The following is a 19,043-nucleotide window of genomic DNA, read 5'->3' as shown; positions in this document are numbered from 1 at the left end:
GGGGATCCAGATCTGAGCCTTGATGAATCCCACCCCCCCACCAAGTTAAGATGTGAGACTGATGAGGAGAGAGGTCCGGGCCGAAGAGGTAGATTTGGGAATCACTTGGGTAGAGATGGTAGTTGAAGCTGTGGGGGCCGATGACTTGTCCAAGAGAATGAGGGCTAAACGGAGACTAGAAGGGGATCCAGATCTGAGCCTTGACGAATCCCACCCCCCCCACCAAGTTAAGGGGGCGCAGGCAGAGGAGCCCACGAAGGAGACCGAAAAGGAGCGACCAGAGAGATAGGTGAACCGGGAGAGGACAGTGTCAGTGAAACTCAGGTTTTGATAGTGTTTCCAGGAGAAGGGGTGGTCCACATCAATAAAAGCAGCTGAGTGGTCAAGGAGAATTAGGACGGAGTAGAGTCTCTTGGATGCGTCAAGGAGGAGGTCGTCGGCGACTTTGGAGAGAGCAGTTTCGGTGGAATGAGGGGGGTGGAAGCCAGATTGCAGGGGGTTCGAAGAGAGTCGGAGGAGAGGAAGTGGAGGCAGTGGGAGTAAGCAGCTTGTTCAAGGAGCTTTCTCCAGGAACGGTAGGAAGAAGACGGGGTGGAAACCGGAAGGGGCAGTAGGTTCGAGGGAAGGGATTTTTTAGAGTAGGAGATACGTGGGTGTAGGGTTGAGGGGAGGTTTTTTTAGGATAGGAGATATGCGGGCACGTATGAATGCTGAGGGGAAGGAGCCATTGGACAGTGAGCAGTTAAAGATAGTCTGGGGGGCAAGAAGGGTAGTGTAAACGTTTCGATGAGGTGTGAAGGGATGAGGTCGGAGGGGGGAAGCGAATGGGTAGATATAGAAAGGAGACGGGAGATCTCTTGGGAAACGGCTGGGAAGAATGAGCGAGTAGATGTGGGGTTTGGAGGGATCACTGCTTGGGGAGGAAAGGGAGAGATTTGGGGGAGTTCACATTTCACTGGACCTGGGTTATAATCCTGGCTCCACCACTTGCCCGCTGTGCGACCTCGGACACCTCTCTTAACTTCTAGGTGCCTCGGTTCTCTCATCTGTAAAATGGGGATTTTCTGTTCTCCCTCCCCCTTAGACTGTGACCACCCCCCACGTCGGGCGGGGACCGCGCACAGCCTATCTCGTCTCTACCCCAAGTGCTTAGACAGTGCTTGGCACATAGTAAGCACTTTAGCAAATAGCACGATTATCGTTAGCATTATTATCACTCATATCTGACAGTGTCAGTTTTGTTGATGAAGTAGATGGCAAGGTCATCGGGGGTGAGAAATGGGGGAGGTGGAGGTTCAAGGCCCTTAAGGCGGGGGTTGAAAGTCAGAAATAGATGGGCACGAGAGTCACTAAGGGAGGAGGAGGAGGAGTAGTGCTGGGCAGAGGTGAGGATAGGTTTCAGATGGATGGGGACAGCCTGATGCTTGAATTTCCACCGTGAATTTCTCCCCACAGTGAGAGCACCTGAACGGCAGTGGACCATGGAGGCGGTCCCGGGCTGTGGGTTGGTGGTACGCGAGAGATGGAGGGACAGGGACGCAGGGGGATGGAGCTCAGAGGAGAGGGCGGTGTTGAGGGCGTGAATTTGGCCGGGTAGGGCGATCAAATGAAGCGAGATGTCTTGGGGTGGGTGAAGGGCATCCAAGAGATCAGAGGGCTCTGTGAGGAGGACAGGACGGTTTTGCGGCGAGCGGGTGTGTGGGATTTCAGAGTTGGTGAGGTTAGAGATTGTGCAGTGTGGCCGGAGATGATAAGATCAAAAGTGTGACCAAGTTGGCGAGTGGATGAGGTGAAGTGGAGCAGGAGGTTGGTGGAGTTGAGGAGTGAGAGGTCCTATTGTTCATGCTCTCCCCCCTGGCTGGAACTCCCTCCCCCTTCGTAGCCGACAATACGGTCAATCAATCAGTCGTGTTTACTGAGCACACACTGTGTGCAGAGCACCGTACTAAGCCCTGGAGAATATAACACGACACTATAACAGACACATTCCGTGCCCGCAGTGAGCTTACAGTCGAGCCGGGGGGGAGTCAGACATTAATTTAAGTACCTAAATTACGGATGTGTACGTAAGTGCTGTGGGATTTCTTCCTACCATTCCTGGAGCAAGCTCCTCCAACAAGTCACTTTGGCCCACTGCCTCCTCTTCCTCTCCTCCGACTCTCTTCGAACCCCCTGCCGTCTGGCTTCCGCCCCCCTCGTTCCACCGAAACTGCTGTCTCCGAAGTCACCGACCACCTCCTCCTTGACACATCCAAGTGACTCTGCCCCGTCCTAATTCTCCTTGACCACTCGGCTGCTTTTATTGACGCGGACCGCCCCTTCTCCTGGAAGCACCGTCAGAACCCGGCTTTCACTGACGCCGTCCTCTCCCGGTTCACCTATCTCTCTGGTCGCCCCTTTTCGGTCTTTTTCGCGGGCTCCTCCCCTGCCACCTGCCTGCTGCGTGTCCTTGGGGAAGACAGTTCGCTTCTCTGCGTCTCGGTCTCCTCATCTGTAAAATGGAGATGAAATATCTATCCTCCCTCCCCCTTAGACTGTGAGTCCCATGTCAGTCAGTCAATGAATGGTATTTATCGAGCACTTGCTCTGTGCAGAGCACTGTACCAAGCGCTGGGGTAGATACAAGATAATCATGGCGGACACAGCCCCTGTCCCACGGGGGGCTCCCCGTCTAAGAAGCAGGGAGGACGGGTAGTGAATCCCCATTTTACAACTGAGGAATCTGAGGACCAGAGAATAATAATAATAATGTTGGTATTTGCTAAGCGCCTACTATGTGCAAAGCACTGTTCTAAGCGCTGGGGTAGATACAGGGTGATCAAGGTTGTCCCACGTGGGGCTCACAGTTTTAATCCCCATTTTACAGATGAGGTAACTGAGGCACAGAGAAGTTCAGTGACTCGCCCGGACGTCACACGGCACGATCGGAACCCAGGTCTTCTGGCTCACAGACTCACGGTCTTTCCTCTAGGTCCCGTCCCGAAGTGCTCTTTCCCCCTTCTTTCCGTCTCCACGCCCGTCCTGCACGCTCGTCTCTACGTGCTCTGTCCCGGAGTTGTAGTTACGATGTCTCTGTCTTTGCCATTCCCACTGGCAGGGTGAAAGGAGGCGGGAGTAAACGTAATTTCTATTTCTGTAGTTAGACTCACACTGAAGAAGAGTCTAACACCCTTTTCCCTGCCTCTTAACCCAAGTCTAGAAATAACCACCTGCCCCCGATCCGGTATCCGTAGCTAACGTGAACCGCGAGGTGACCCAACGGCTTCACTCCCCTGATGGTTCTCTACGCTCTACCCCCGGGCTCCTGGCGAACACCGGCCTCACGTGCCCGTTCCCTCTAAATGCTTAACATTGGTTCCTCCCCGTGACTGTCTTCTTTTCCCAGCCCCCTCCCTACCCAAATCCTCATCCGTAATTGGCTGTGCTCCCGTTGATGTCAATAGGTGAGTAATTGAAATCCGATGCTAAGTAACTCCCCCCCACCCGAGAGGGGAGCCGTTTCTGTGTTCTAGAAAGTTCAGAGCCTTTCCGTCCTTCCTGGGTAACTTCCGGTACCCTGGATCGGTATCAACCCGACGGCCACCTGTAGCCCGGAGGTATTTATTCAGTCTGTCCGGAGCACTCGGGCGTGATCTGTGATACGTTTAGTTATTTATTCTGATTGCCGTGTGAATGTTTCTCGTTTGGGCTTCCCCTGTTAGAGCGTAAGCGCCTTCTCAGTCAGTCCACGTGGAAACCGTGGCCTCGCGGAAGGAGCACGGGCCTGGGAGTCAGCGGCCTTCCCCAATTCTGCCTTCATTTCCCCTCCTCCCTCTCCCTTCTGTGTCGCCTATTAAGCACTTGATATTCATTCATTCATTCATTCAATAGTATTTATTGAGCGCTTACTATGTGCAGAGCACTGTACTAAGCGCTTGGGATGAACAAGTCGGCAACAGATAGAGACGGTCCCTGCCGTTTGACGGGCTTACAGTCTAATCGGGGGAGACGGACAGACGAGAACAATGGCACTAAACAGCGTCAAGGGGAAGAACATCTCGTAAAAACAATGGCAACTAAATAGAATCAAGGCGATGTACAATTCATTAACAAAATAAATAGGGTAACGAAAATATATACAGTCGAGCGGACGAGTACGGTGCTGTGGGGATGGGAAGGGAGAGGTGGAGGAGCGGAGGGAAAAGGGGAAAATGAGGCTTTAGCTGCGGAGAGGTAAAGGGGGGATGGCAGAGGGAGTAGAGGGGGAAGAGGAGCTCAGTCTGGGAACGCCTCTTGGAGGAGGTGATTTTTAAGTAAGGTTTCGAAGAGGGAAAGAGAATCAGTTTGGCGGAGGTGAGGAGGGAGGGCGTTCCGGGACCGCGGGAGGACGTGACCCAGGGGTCGACGGCGGGATAGGCGAGACCGAGGGACGGCGAGGAGGTGGGCGGCAGAGGAGCGGAGCGTGCGGGGTGGGCGGTGATATTCACGCCGCCCTCGGCCCCACTGCGTTTAGGTCCGTATCGGTGATTTATTTTAACGGCCGTCTCCCCCAGTAGACTGTAAGCTCCTTGTTGCCAGGCAGTGTGTCAGCCAACTCAGTGTGTCAACCAAGGGTTCGGTACGGTGCTCTGCACACAGTAAGCGCTCAGTAAATGCCGTTGGTTGGTTGACTGAAATCCCAGCTCCGCCTCTTGTCTGCTGCGTGACCTTGGGCAAGTCAGTTCACTTTGCGCCTCGGTTTCTTTTTCGGTAAAATGGGGATTCAGTACGTGTCCTTGCTCCTACTTGGAGCGCGAATACCATGTGGGACGGGGACCGTCTGACCTGATTATCTCGACTCGACTCCAGTGGTTAGTACCTTGCTTGGCACTTGACGGTGATCAAAATTATCATCATATTATTATTATTATTATTCATTCAGTAGTATTTATTGAGCGCCTAGTATGTACAGAGCACTGTACTAAGTGCTTGGAATGGACAAATCGGCAACAGAGACAGTCCCTGCCCATTGACGGGCTTACGGTCTAATCATTACTTTCCCAAGCTTTTAGTATGGTGCATTGCACAGTGGGCACTCAGTAAATAGTGTCCCCCCCCCATCCCCTTTTAATATCTGTGGTATTTGTTCGAATCCCAGCTCTGCCACTTGTCGGCTGTGTGACTGTGGGCAAGTCACTTAACTTCTCTGTGCCTCAGTTCCCTCATCTGTAAAATGGGGATTAAGACTGTGAGCCCCACGTGGGACAACCTGATTCCCCTATGTCTACCCCAGCGCTTAGAACAGTGCTCGGCACATAGTAAGCGCTTAACAAATACCAACATTAATTTGTTAAACGCTTACTCAGCCGGGCTCTGTACTAAGCGCTGGGGCGGATACAAACAAATGGGGTTGGACACGGTCCCTGTCCCACCTGGGCTCGCGGGCTCCACCCCCATTTTACCGATGAGGTAACTGAGGCACAGAGAAGTGAAGTGACTTGCCCAAGGTCACACAACAGACAAGGGGCAGAGCCAGGATTAGAAGCCATGACTTTCTGACTTCCAGGCCCGTGCTCTATCCACTGTGCCGTGCTGCTTCTGAGGGTTCGCCTAGGTTGGACTGCCCTACTCTTCTGGTTGTAAATTGCCCTGGGCAATAGGACCTCGATGTTACAACTGGGCATTTGACTTCAAAAAGTGACCAGGAACTTCACGGGCCTTAAAAATGAGGTCCCCGGGCCATGAGTGTTCCCTGATAAATACCCAGAATTGTGGGGATGAATGCCAAGACCTTCAGTAAGTGAAATTTTAGGGGGGCCCACAGCAGCTCTCAGGGCTCCTAAGGGGACGGCTCCAAGATCGGGGACGGCTCTGTGATGACGACGATGGTGTTTATTGAGCGCTTACTGTGTGCCAAGCACTGTTTGAGCTCCTAGGCTGCGAGCCTCTCGTGTGAGACGTATTCTTTCCTCACTCTTCATTATCCCAGACTTTCAAGTCTTGAGGCTCCCGTGCACGCTTGCTATTTGTGGTAGGCCAGTCTTTCTCCTGGAGTGGGAACCCCGTGTGCAGAACAATTAAGAAAAAAACTATCCTCCCCCCCGACAACTTTCCCGTCACCGTTGACATCACCACCATCCTCCCTGTCCCAGAAGCCCACAGCCATGGCATTATCTTTGGCTCAGCTCCGTCCTTCAACCCGCACATTCAGTCGGTCATAGAGCCGATGGGATTCGACCTTCACAGGTAGAATCCAACCCTCCCGCTCCGTTCAAACTGTTACTGTGCCGGTCCAAGCGTCTGCCGTATTCTGCTTCAACTACCGCGTCGGCCTCCTCGCCGCCTCCCCCGCCTCCCGCCTCTCCCCTCGCTCTACTGTCCGGATCATTTGTCTAAAAAAAAATTGTTCTGCGCACATCTCCCCACTTCTCCCAATCTTAGAGGGGTTGCCCATTCATCTCTATGAAACAGAGACTCCTCACCGTCATCTCTAAGGCATGCGTTCGGTCGTTTTTATTGAGCACTTACTGTGCGCAGAGCACTGTACTAAGGCACTCAATCAACTCTCTTTCCTCCCCATCCTCTCCATCCCATCCCACTCCAACCCAGCTCATACCCTTTGCTGCTCTAACACCAACCCGCGCCTTGATCTCATCACCCTCCCTGTCGACCCCCTGCTCCTACTCTCCCTCCCGCCTGGAGCTCCCTCCCTCTTTATAGCCGACAGACCACCGCTCTCCTCACCCCGTCAGAGTCCTGCTGAAATCGTATCAGAAAAATCAGACAACCTTCCCCGACTAATCATATCCCCACCCTATTCTCCCTCCCTCCTGCGTCGCCTTCGCACTTGAGTCTGTATCCTTTAAGCCCTTTGCTACCCCACCGCTCTTATATTCACATAGTTATATTCCGCTGCCTCCCCTACTCCTAATTCATTTGAATGGATCCTCTCCGTCGCTAGACTGTAAGCGCCTTGAAAACAGGGATTGAGTTTACCGGTTCTGTTGTGTCGTACTCTCCCAGGCATTTAGTAGTGCTCTGCACACGGTAAATGCTCAACAAATGCCACTGATTGAGCGTCGTTGGAGCTTCAGTGAGGTGATACAGCATTTCCAGCCTTTGGTTTCTTCGACCATTCGGCGCCTGCCCCGGGAACTGATTTAAGCATCGCATAGAGATGTGCAAGACGTTTAGTCGGACCGGTTGACTAAACCGGTCGAGTTGGTAACTGCAGTTGCTTCAGTGTCCATCCCTGAGTGTTGAGAACGTTGGGAGTCTCCACTGCTCTACGCCGTTCTCTGTTTCGTGTGGGGGCGGGGGGCGAGTCCGTGTGGGCAGGTGTGTAGAACGCCTTTTGGACTAGCTTCAGCTTCCCCCTGCTCTTCTGTATTTCAGTTGCCTTCTTGTTTTTTCCAACAAGGGACAGTCCTGTTTTAATAGTAATAATAATAACAATGTATTTATTAAGCGCTTACTCTGTACTAAGCGCTGGGGTAGAAACAAGAGAATTGGGTTGGACACAGTCCCTGTCCCATTTAAGACTCCCACTCTCAATCCCCATTTTACAGATGAGGTAACTGAAGCCCAGAGAAGTGAAGTGACTTGCCCAAGGTCACCCAGAAGAGCCGGGTGTGCAAAGCACCATACTAAGCGCTTGGGGAGAGTACAGTACAAAAGAGTTGGTAGAGACGTTCCCTACCCACAATGACCTTACAGTTTAGAGGGAGAGACCCAGATGCAGTGCGTGGACCCTACCCTGTTTTCATCTTCAACCCCTCTAGGATCACTGACTGTTCACTGAGATATGAAGAATGTCGTCAAAGGGAGCCAGCACGTCCCACTCTCGCAAGAGTTACAGGTTGACCACTGACTCTCAGGAGCAAAAAATTTCAGGTATGAACTCCGGGGGCGGGTGGGTCCGTCGCCGCCAGTTTCCGGAAGACACCTTCTCGGAATAATCGTGACGGTATTTGTTAAGCGCGGAGTGGGGCCTCTTTTGTATCGTACTGTCCCAGGCGCTCAGAAGACACCGTTGGTGAGGGTGATTCTCGACCATCTAATTAGTCGGGGGGTGGGGGACGGTTTTCGCCTTACTCAGAGTTTTCTCTTCCCGTCGCGGCTCCTTTGTACTCTGCCTTGTACCTGTCACGTATGCCCCCTTTACCTACACTCAGCCGTGGTCTGAGTGAGGGGATTTTGGAGAGGTTGCTTCTGGGCGGGGCTGCCAAGTCCCCATGAAGCTCTTCTCCCGAGGCAGCCACACTCTCACCGGGGAGGCACAGTGCCCTCTCTTCCGAACAGCCGGCTTTCATTTCTCCGTGGGACGGGGAGAACGTGGCCCGCGGGGAATTCTAAACGTTCGTTTTAGTCAGGAGTTTGCTTTCTCCATCACCGAACCCTTTTCCAGAGCTCCTCACGAACAAGCTGGTCTGAGTTGGCTTTCGCCTCTTCTCGTCTCCGCCTGCCTCCTGGCCAAGTGGCCTAGAGGTGGCAAACGGGGAAGAGAGGGAGAAGCGGAAGTCTGCTTGATGTAGTAAGGGCGGCAGAAATATCTGAGCTCCCACCGAGGGCAGTACGTGGTACTAAGCACCTGGGAGATATGTATCAAAAACACAAGACACAGTACTCCTTCCCACCACACTGGACAGCAGAACTCATGAATTTCTCTGTTTTTTCCTCTCTCTCCCCCGCCCGCAACGGGTGTTATATACTGCAGGGATTGTGCACGAGAAGTTGCTGAATGACTACCTCCAGCGCATCTTCCCGAGCCCTGATGGGATTCCTTCGGCAGCTGCCAACAGGTATTCTCCAACTTCTCCCTATGTTTACTGCTTGCTCTGCGGGCTGTCGCAGTAAAGCCGCTCTTGATCCCCACCCAAGACGATCGAGAGGTGGAGTAGTTTCCGTAGGAGGAGCGAAGGAAAAGATGAGGGCTCTTTCATCTGGGGAGATGAAGAGGGAGAGGAGATAATAATAATAATAATGACGGTGCTTGTTAAGCGCTTACTATGTGCAAAGCGCCGTTCTAAGCGCTGGGGGATACAAGGCGATCAGGTTGTCCCTCGTGGGGCTCACGGTCTTAATCCCCCATTTTACAGATGAGGGAACTGAGGCACAGTGAAGTGACCTGCCCCAAGTCACACAGCTGACAAGCGGCGGAGTCGGGTTTAGAACCCACGACCTCTGACTCCCAAGCCCGGGCTCTTTCCACTGAGCCACGCTGCTTCTCGATCTAATTGAATCTTCAATTCTAATCGAAGAGCCAATCTTCAGATCTAATCGAAGTCTTCAAAAACCCCAAGGGTAGGGGCAAGGCCAACTCAGGATCGTCCTCCAAATACCATCGTCACGATCGTGTATGAAGTGCCTGTAATTGTACAAGGCACCGTACTAAGCACCGGGGAACCCAATTCAGGTACGATCCCTGGCTCTCAAGGCAGCTACAATCTAAAGAATGGTCCAAAGGTAATCAAAACTTCAAGCAGTCCGATTACTATCCAGCCGCGCCAGGATGGGGGGATCCTATGCAAATCTAACGGTGGTATTTTCCAGACAAACGAAAACGAGCATTGCTTTACGTACAGGATACGTAGATATCCTTTAGGTTCGAAATGACACCACTGCCAGTGGAATTTTTATCAGCGTGTGCTAGTGTGGCTGACAAGACCAGTTTGGAACTGACAGTTGCTTCCATAGACTCGGCTTATAAAGATCGTCCCCCACGCTCTTAGTGCCCCAGACTTCCCGAAGCCTCTGCTCCGTAACAGTTACCCTGTTTCTAACTGCCGTACGCCATGCTCTTCTGTCTTTTGCTGCTGCCGTGTCACCGTTTGGAGGTTTTACTTTCTTGTAGCTTTAAAGTCCGTACCCCCGCAACCCCGCTTTATCATTAGCCCCTTTAAACTCACCCGAAAATAGGTATGGATGCTTCAGCCTCGCCGTCATCCGTTCGCCTCACGCGTCCCGCTCGGCGATGGGGTGATGTGACAAACATTTTTTCGGGCGTGGTAGACTGATCGCATTCCATTGCCTGTGATTTTTTTTTTCCTTGCCCCTCGATCGGTGTAGCACGTCAGTGGCGTTGGCGGAATTACTTTAGAAATTGCAACTGCGATCGGCTTAGGTCTCACGGCCATTAGAGAGGTGGATGTAGAGACCTTCGGTTTGGTCAGGAATCTGACGTCATGTTGGTGGCCCACTCTTGTCAGGCTTCCCAGGAAACTTATTAGCCCTCTTGATTCAGTTTTTCTACCTTCTTACGTATCCATCCATCATCTGAGTAACCTTCTGCTTAGGTTACAGAACTCAGCTCTTTTGCCGATGGAGATTCTCGACGGTGCCTGTTATTGTTATCATCATTGCATTTGTTAAGCGCTTACTATGTGCCAGGCACTCGATCTTAGGACAGATCGTCAACCTGCGTAGCGCTCGGCTGATTCCGAGAAGCAGTCTGCAATCGTCCGCGTGTCGCCTCGGCTGCGCGGTTTCCGAGCGGCCGTCAGCATATAGGAGCTCCCGAATTGGAGATTCAGGGACTTGCGATGATACTTTCGGCCTGCGAGGTGCATTTTCCAGAGATCAGAATCATAGCCTGACGTCAGCTTGTAGATTCCTCTTACCGTCCTTGAGGGTAGCCGTGTAGACCAGGTCGAACAAGACCGGGCCTTGTAAAAGAGCCGTGCTTTACCCCTTTGGTGATGGGGAAAGGATCGGGCACAGTCCCGCCAATTCCGATGGAGCCAGCTACATCATCAGGGAGTCTTCTTAGAGTCTTGATAAATGTCTCTGGAAGGCGAAATTTTTTTAGGAGCCACCAAAGCCTGGGGTGCCCGCCGATCCAAGGAATCTCCGTGAACTGTCTTGATGTTTCCTATACTTCTCCGGCATCTGACGGGCAGCAGAGCCCCTGTCCGCTGTGCCGTGCCGTGATCCAGAGCTCCATTGGGATTCTGGGGGTACGTGGTCGATGATGGTCTTCAGGAGTAGGCCTGGTAAGGCTCCGGCTAAGGATCTTGCCGGCGGTGAGGAGCGGCGAGATTCCCAGCGTGGTTTCCCCGGTCAACTCCCTCCCGCCTCCCCACCCTTTCCTTCCTGCAGGCAGTTCAGATAGTGGCATCTTTGAAATTCCGTCACATTTCCTCGATATCCCTTCCGTGGAGGAAGAGCCGGCGGAGGCGGCTGAGCGGCGCATCCTTTCTCTGCTTGCAAATGCCTGCGGGTGTCCCCTCAGATCCGAGAGCCGCGCTCCACCTCGTGGCTCCGAGTGCAGGGGTGACTTGATCGAGGTCTTTATTAAGACCTGGCCGGGGCCGTGTCTTCGCACGTCGGCAGGTTAACTGTTCTCAGTGTTGGCCTCAGTGCCGGGAGGTGGGTTCAGGGTAGTCAGTCAGTGGTTATTTATTGAGTGTTAAGCGCTCGGGGGAGTACGGCGCAAGGGTCGATAGACACGATCCCTGCACACACGACCATGCCATCTTGAAGGGGAGACCGACATTAAAATAAATTCCAGATATGTGCCTAAGTGCCGTGGGGTTGAGGGTGGAGGGACTATCAGATGCTTAAAGGGTACGGATCCGAGTGCTCAGGAGATGCAGAAGGAAAAGGGAGTAGGGGAAATGAGGCTTTAGTCGGAGATGGGATTTTAGTTAGGCTTTACGGGAATTGTTGAAATGTCATTGCCGTCTCTACGGTTCTCTCTTTACCCGTGATGAGGGTAGAGCTACTCTCCTGTGGTGCTGTGGCTGTTACGCACGAGTCTGCGTAGACTCTCGTGGGCACGCAGTGGCCCCTGACTTGGTTTCTCTCTGCGAAGTCCTGTTTTTCTTCAGCCTTGGAGCCCCATCCACTTGTTCCTCATGCTTCTCAGTTTGTTCTGTCCTCCGTGACCACAGGTTTGGATAAGCATCCTTTTTGACCCGGTTCCGTGGATCTGCAAAGCGTTGGCGAGGCGCTGCTGATTTCGCTGCAAACAGCTCTTTACTCTCAGGGTCCCTCTTGTGAAACCAGCCTTGGCAAAGTATGCCGATGTGGAATTTATCACCGGACGTTGGGCGGACTAGGTGATATCGGTAAATTCAAGAAGTGCCTGGGTACGCTGAGAGACCTGTGGCGGGGCGTAAGAGGAAAAAACGTTAAGGATGTGAGCCCTCCAAGGCGGTGAACCCTACAGAGAACAGGGACTGTGTCAAATCTGATTATTTTCTGCCCTCCCAAGTGGTTAATACAGTGTTTTGCACACAATGGGTGCACAATAAGTACCATTGATGATGATGGTGATGCCGCTGCTGCCGATGATGATGTGGGAACCCGGGCAGGGTTTGGAGAGATTTGTGGGCGACAGATCTATCACGAACTATTTGAGTGAAAAATTGGGGATGTTATATGTCTCTTTCCTAACTCTGAAGGTGATTAAGGGCCACAACCGTGACCCGTTATTCCTTCGAGCTTGCCACGGTCAGAGATGGAATCTTGGGCTGGCTGGGTCGTTGGTCTGACCCTGTTTGGCGGCACTTCTCTCCTTGCGGAGCGAGTCCGTTCAGAACGGGGCAATAACGCCAACAGTTTGACGAGGTCAGATTGCCGGCCGTTCTTGCTCTTCAGCTGATCTACCAACAAGCAGTTGAGTGGTGGTCTTTTTCCATTCTTCAGAGTAGATCCAGAGCTGAAGCGGATCTCTCTACAACCGACGGGCTGTGAACGGCGGGGACTGGGCCGGTCATAGCTCGCCGGGTTGCTGCCTCACTCTTTCTTTCCTCTTCCTGCCAGGATTCTGGCATCTTGACATGTAGCCGGGCTGGGAAGGTGGCCGGGAGGTCGGACTTCCTGGTCAGTAGGTGGTCAGGGAGCATTACCGTGGCGTGATCTTAACCAGGTCAGGAGGAGCAGTTTGGGCAGAATCCACTTTTTGCAGCTCGCGGAAACTAAGGTGACCAGGCAGATTTTCCGATTGTGGCTCTAGGCCTCCTCCTCTGTTGCGCTGCTAAGACTGTCCTTCATCCTAATGAAGCTCCTGAATATTAGCAAGGAGGGGGCAAGCCCCAAGAGTAACTGCTGGTGTAGTAAAAAAAAAAAAAAAAAAAGAAAAGAAAAACAGCACGGCTCGATACTGTGCCGCGTAGCTCATCTTACGGTTCGCAAGGCTTGAACCTGGCTTAGAGTAGAGCAGGAAACTGGGCTCCTGGTTCCGCAGCAAGAAGCTGCTTAGAAGTTGTCTTTGCTGGGCCCGTATCGTTCCCGCTGCTGCGTCTGCTGGCTCTCCCTTGGTTGTCGGGGAATGGGACCCGAAGGGCAGCTTCCTGGGGAAAATGCCTGGTACGTTTGTGCCAGAGCACCGCTGGGGTCACATTCCTCCCTCTATTCTTAGGCAGTGAACTCACGTCAGAGCTGTCAGGGTGGCTAAGAATAATATGGAAACTTTTTTACTCTCGGTGAGCTGAAGTTACAGAGGGAGAACCGAAGGTCCTTTTACTGGTAGAGTCGAGGATCCCCGACAGTGTCGCTTGTGCGATCTTGTGAGGTTTCACGCAACCAAGGGGTTTTAGTAAATTACGTACGGCTCGGAGGATTCCCGGCGCGGGAGAAGCCCTTGAATTTTCGGTTCTAATTTCCACAGATCCCCTTGGGCATTTCTCCTGAAATGGTTTTCAGGAACTGAAGGGCCTGGTGGGAGAGGCTGTTCGTTACGACCTCCGCCATCTCCCCCAAATCTCAGCATAGAGTCGTTTGCTGGCACGGTGCTTTTAAATACCCGACGGACAGGTAGTTCGTAAAAGCGGAGGAAACGGACGTGGGACGTCAGGGGAAATTTAGCTCCAAACCAGAAAAGATCTTTTGACCGTGAGTTTTGGGTTTCCAAGGAAGATTGTAGATTCCCTTTCCCTGGGAATGTGCTACGAATAGCACAGCGTCTCATGGCTTGGATGGGTTTAAAGGAGATTAATTTTGCCGGGTGACAGGGAAGGGATCAAAGGACCTTTCCAGGACTCCTCCACCTTATCGATGATTTAAGTGACTTGGCAGTGCTTGTTTCTTCCTGGCTGATTCCTCGGTGGACTTCCAGCTGGTGGTGAATTTGTGTCCTTAAAATATCTCGGTATATCTCACGTAGTCAACCTGCTTCAGCCAGATCCAGCCCTCTCTAAGGTGTTCAACTCCCCAACAGAGTGTCTACCGGCCACACCTCGGGGCACCAGATTCTCTGGACTCGTTGGCCGGTGTTTAAAAATCGTATTCTTTCCTCAGATTCCCAATTTGACTTTCCCCTTTGGCCAGGGAAATGTCGGTCAGATGTCCTGGGGGTGACAGGAGCTCTTTAATATCCTGTTTCTAGAAGCAGGTGGAGTGCGTTTGTTTTCTTATGAGCTTTTTTTTCTGAATTCCCAGGAAACCCTTGACTTTCCAGAATCTCCAGGAACATCTGGACCAAGAGCTCAAGGAGGACAATGGTGCTCAGGAGAGGCAAGGTAGATGACGGCTCGGGAGTACGCGGCCCCCATCGTCCCATCCGACTTCCTGAAAGCGCGGGGTGGCTAAGCCCCAGCAGCAAGCCAGCTGCCTGCTGCCTGAGAGTGACTTGGTGATGGGCGTGCACTCGGATGGTTTGATGTGACCTCATGGCATGTAGCTTGTGGTTTGTAGGATCTGAATTTCTCATGGTTCAAGGGTCATGTGGTAACCTGGCATTTACGGGGCAAATTCCAACCCAGCCGGTCCGGATCACGGGGGCCAGGATCCCAGGAGTCTTGGCAGGAGGGAGACCATCTAGGAACAGGTCTCTGTTCCCGAGACATTTTCCTCCACACCTGGCGTCTCATCCGAAAGGGTCCAGTTCTCCTTCAGCCCACGATCTTCACCTTCTTATGGAAGCCAGCTGACTTCCTACTAACGGGTTGGAACTTTGGACCTAGCCTCGGGCTCTCGAGAAAAGACCGTGAACAGTTTGTTTCACCATAACGCGGAAACGTTATCAGTAGGAGTAACTGTGGCATTTGCTAAGCGTTTGTCGTGAGAAGCAGCGTGGCCCGGTGGAAGGGGCCCAGGCCTGGAAGTCAGAGGACCCGGGTCCCGGATCCGGTGCTGCCGCTTGCCTGCCGTGACTTAGGCAAGTCACTTGTCTGGGCCTCGGTTTCCTCCTCTCTAAATCGGGGAGTCAACACCCGCTTTCCCTTCACCTTAAACTGTGAGCCCCGTGTGGGGTAGGGACCGTTCGGTACAGTGCTCTGCGCACGGTAAGCCCAGGTGCCCTGGATCGATTGATTGATGGCTCGGTGGTCCCTCTTAGGGTCAGCCGAAGTTCTCTTACTCACTTGGGACGGTCTGCGATCGGCCGCGGATTTGGGTCTCCTGGGTTTAGGAATCTCCCAGCTGGTCTTACTTTGCTTTCAACCACAAATTAAGCTGAAAAGGCGAACCGCTCCAGCCCAACCGTGACCGCTCTTCCTGGCCTCTTTCTTCTCCTAGATCGGATGGTAGAAGGGAGACTTGGACCCTCCACTGTAGTTTTGGATCACACGAGTGGATTTGAGGGGCTGCTCCTGGTTGACGATGACCTCCTTGGGGTGAGTGTGGAGACGGTGGTGGGTGAAGAACTAGCTCCCGTTGGCCTTTTAAAGGGAGTGGGGAACTTAACGGGGCCTCCTGGCTGTATTTGTTACCTCCTGAGGATCTCAGAGTCAGTACCTGCCTCGACGGGGCCGCTCCTGGCGTGCGCTGGGTAAAATGTCGGAGTCGGCACCCGTCAGGCGTGTCGGATGCCGTCCGAGGCCCGGTGGCGCTGCCGCGGCGTCACCGGCTCAACCGCCGCCCCTGCTCGCCGTTGAGCGTTCGGAGACCCTCTGCGGGTTGGATCTTCACCCCACGTTTAAGTGCCCCCGTGGTGGCGCCGGTGGATCGTCTTGCTCCCCTCGCCGTAGCTAGCGGTGCAGAGAAGTACGCTGTTAGAAAACCTCCATCCTCTCTTGGCAAAATTAGGAGAGGAAAGAGCGGAGCAAGTATTTTGCCTCCCGATGTCCTGGTGACGTAGAGTGGGCCTTGGCCGCGGAATTCGGTGGGCCCTTGCGCTTTAAAGACCGTGAGCGGTTTCGCTGGAGTGCGGAGCTCATGTTATGCTTTCCTTTTAGCTAACTAAACCATCCCTCTGTGGAGTAAGAATTGGGCGTAGCAGGGGGAAGGAGACCCATCCTGAATAGCAAAATTCACATTTTTGTTCCTCGACTTAGGTTATTGGACACAGTAACTTCGGCTCCATCCGAGCCACCACCTGCGTGTATAAAGGTAAGGGCTCTGAGCTAGTGGCGGGCAGGTTCAGTGAGCTACCCTCAGGACCCCAGAAAGAGGAGGAGAGGGCCGGGCCGTATTCGGCGTGTGGAACCCTCAGAGTAATTCAGGGCAGTGAAAAACTCAGTCCCGTAAGCGGGTTTTCCTGGGGGTCGTGAGAAATGGGGTGGCGTTGGCGTGGCTCACTAGACTCCGGACTCTGAGCCGACGAGGGGTGGGAAGGGGGGCCGGAAGCCCCCGAGAGCCACCGCTCTCAAAGGTGTCCGTTTGGCAACGGAGAGGAGCCGCTCCTTTATGCTGTCAGTCACCTTCCTCCTGGCCCGGCGGCTTGACGCGTGTGACACGGCGCTTCGTCTCTCAGGGAAATGGATCTACGAGGTGCTCATCTCTTCTCAGGGCCTCATGCAGATTGGCTGGTGCACTCTCAGCTGCCGGTTTAACCAGGAAGTAAGTACGAGCCCGGGCCGTTGGGCTTCGGCTTTCCCCGCCGGGCTCTACCGGGCCAGCTGGGCCTGTGGATGCTTCGGAGAGAAGGGGAACCGGCTGATGGGGAGCCCGGAAGCCGAAGCGCCCCTTCTCGGCGAGAAGGAACGGTTAACCGTCGACGAGGAGGGGAGCGATGCGGGCCGGGTAGCGTTTTAAAAAAGGCGCGTGTGAGGTGGACTGAGGAGGGGAGAAGCCGGAGCCGGGGAGACGGTTAAAGAAACCGTTGAGAGCGCTTAAAAGAGGGGAGGGGAGAGGAAGGGGGGGCAGATCTGTGACATCGATGAATCGGCAGGCCCCGGAGACCGACGGAATGGGGGAGCTAAGTTCGTGCTGGGCTCATCCGTTCGGCGGTACCGTGCTAGCCGAACCCGGGGTGCCGACTTTGCAGGGTCGAGCGAGATGCCTCGTTTCTCTGCGCGCACGCTCTCGTGTTGGAGAGCTACCGCTTGGCCCCGTTCTCTGCCCGCTTCCCGTCGGCCGCTGCTCGGCCGTGGGCCGAGCCGGGCGGTAGAGCGCTATCCGTCGCGAAACACGGTGCCGGGGGGGACCTGGACTACTTCATCAGCCAACGGTATCAACTGAGCGCTTACTGTGAGCAGCGCGCTGTACTACGTGCTCGGGCGAGTACAGTATAGCGGAGTTGGTGGACGTGTTCCCTGCCCACCGCGAGCTTACGGTCTAGAGGATTTCCGCATCAGGGTCCCCCTCGGTGGCGGCTTTTTTCCTCTCCCCAGATTGTGGCGCCGGCTGCCTTAGAGGTGCTCTGGCTTTGGTTTCTGGAGGCCCGAGCACCTCGTTCTTACTGGTAAACTCTCTTCCCTGCCCGGCCTGGTCTCTCTTCTCCAGGAGGGAGTTGGAGACACCCCCAACTCTTACGCTTACGACGGGAACCGCGTGCGCAAATGGAATGTGACGACAACCAACTACGGCAAGGTGAGTGTGGGGAGACCTGGCCGTCCCGCGGGACTGACGGGGTCCTCCCTCTTCCTCAGTCCACTTGGGGTTTGCTACTGGGGTCACTCGCGTCCAGCCCCTCGGGGTGGGAGCGAGTTGCCGGCCCGGCTGCCCTCTCGGCCCCCCCCCCCCCCCTTCCCTCTCGGCCCGTGGCCTCCGCCAGTCGAAAGAGAAAAATGGAGTTGGGAAGAGGGTTGGGAGCGTCGGGGACAGACAACTCCCTTGGGCCCGTCCCCGTACCCGTTGTTCGAGCCCCTTTTCCCGCCGTGGACCAAGACTCCGTGAAGCCCCAGGACTAGGACTGCTTCTGGAGAGGAGTGGTCCCTCTCTCTGCTGCAGGCTCTGTAGACGGGAAACAGCATGTAGGTCCTGCTGGCAAATCCCAGGGAGCTCTTTCTTTTGCCATCCCAGGAGGGCCCCTTGGGGCTATGCAAAAAGGGAGAGGCCCCCTGCGGATCTGCCCAGAGCCAGGACACTTGAGAGCTTCATTTTCTCTCTGGTTCCCTGGCTCTCTGGGATGCCGTTTGTGCCCCGGGGGCCGAGCGTCTGACCACCTCTCCTTTTCCTCCTACAGTCGTGGGCCGCGGGGGACGTTGTGAGCTGTATGATTGACCTGGACGAGGGGACCATCACTTTTGCTCTGTAAGTCTCCCCGCAACCGGGGACACGTGACCCAGACTGTCTCTGCCTCAGGCCGGTAGGATTTCGCCTTCCCAGCCTAGAAATCAGGGTCTCGGCCGAGGTCCGGGCCGGAGTCGGAAGATCCTTCTTCCTTTCCCCGGTGGATGTAGAGTGGCCACTCACCTCTTCTCCCTGAGCGGGGGCCCTCCACCCGGGCCTTTCTTACGTCACAGAAAGCAGCAGGTGTGTTGCTTAAAAGGGCCGCAGAAGGTTTGGAACAGTCATCGACAACTTTCTTGATGGGTGCCTTGCCATTTTGGGAGAGGCCTTGGGGCAAAGAGGGCTAGATGGGCACCAGCTGTCCTGACTCCCAAGTTCTGCAGCATTCCTCCCATTGACTGCGCTGGGAATTGCGCAGAGGAATTGAGCTGGGTCTCGGGCCCCGCCCGGAACCCCTGCTCCGCCGGGGGAGACACGCCCCGGTAGGCTGGTGGAGGAGAAGGAAAGCCGGGGTCGGGTGGCCGGGTGTGGAGGCTAGAGGCAAACCCACCTGCCCCAAAGGCCAACTGACCCACCAGAACGGTCCTCTCATAGCATGCCAGGGTTTGCTGAAATCTGATCTGAAAGGCAAGACCCACAGTGTGACTGCTCGTCAGCTTGGCGTCGACTTGCGGATCGGAAGGCCTCATTACGCTTAAGCTCCCAGAGTTAACGGAGGTGGGACAGGTTATGGGGCCGTCTGCCCTTTC

At 54.3% G+C, this 19,043-nt stretch overlaps 1 protein-coding gene across 4 annotated transcripts in view; it reads left to right on the top strand.

Moving 5' to 3' along the window:
- The window catches only part of RNF123 (ring finger protein 123), a 148,047-nt gene that overhangs the window by 5,868 nt on the left and 123,136 nt on the right, over positions 1 to 19,043 (top strand). For all 4 annotated transcript variants that reach the window (XM_029049691.2, XM_029049689.2, XM_029049690.2 and 1 more), the window contains exons 2-9: positions 7,740 to 7,851; positions 8,675 to 8,759; positions 14,341 to 14,420; positions 15,418 to 15,515; positions 16,176 to 16,230; positions 16,595 to 16,680; positions 17,566 to 17,652; positions 18,248 to 18,315. In XM_029049691.2, the coding sequence (XP_028905524.1) occupies positions 7,770 to 7,851; positions 8,675 to 8,759; positions 14,341 to 14,420; positions 15,418 to 15,515; positions 16,176 to 16,230; positions 16,595 to 16,680; positions 17,566 to 17,652; positions 18,248 to 18,315 (641 nt within the window). In that variant the 5' untranslated portion in view covers positions 7,740 to 7,769. The remainder of the gene's footprint in view (positions 1 to 7,739; positions 7,852 to 8,674; positions 8,760 to 14,340; positions 14,421 to 15,417; positions 15,516 to 16,175; positions 16,231 to 16,594; positions 16,681 to 17,565; positions 17,653 to 18,247; positions 18,316 to 19,043) is intronic.

This window comes from Ornithorhynchus anatinus, chromosome X1 (genome assembly GCF_004115215.2).
Source record: "Ornithorhynchus anatinus isolate Pmale09 chromosome X1, mOrnAna1.pri.v4, whole genome shotgun sequence".
NCBI lineage: Eukaryota > Metazoa > Chordata > Mammalia > Monotremata > Ornithorhynchidae > Ornithorhynchus > Ornithorhynchus anatinus.
Note: the sequence above shows the minus strand (reverse complement) of the source record. Positions and strands in the feature narration are given on the sequence as shown.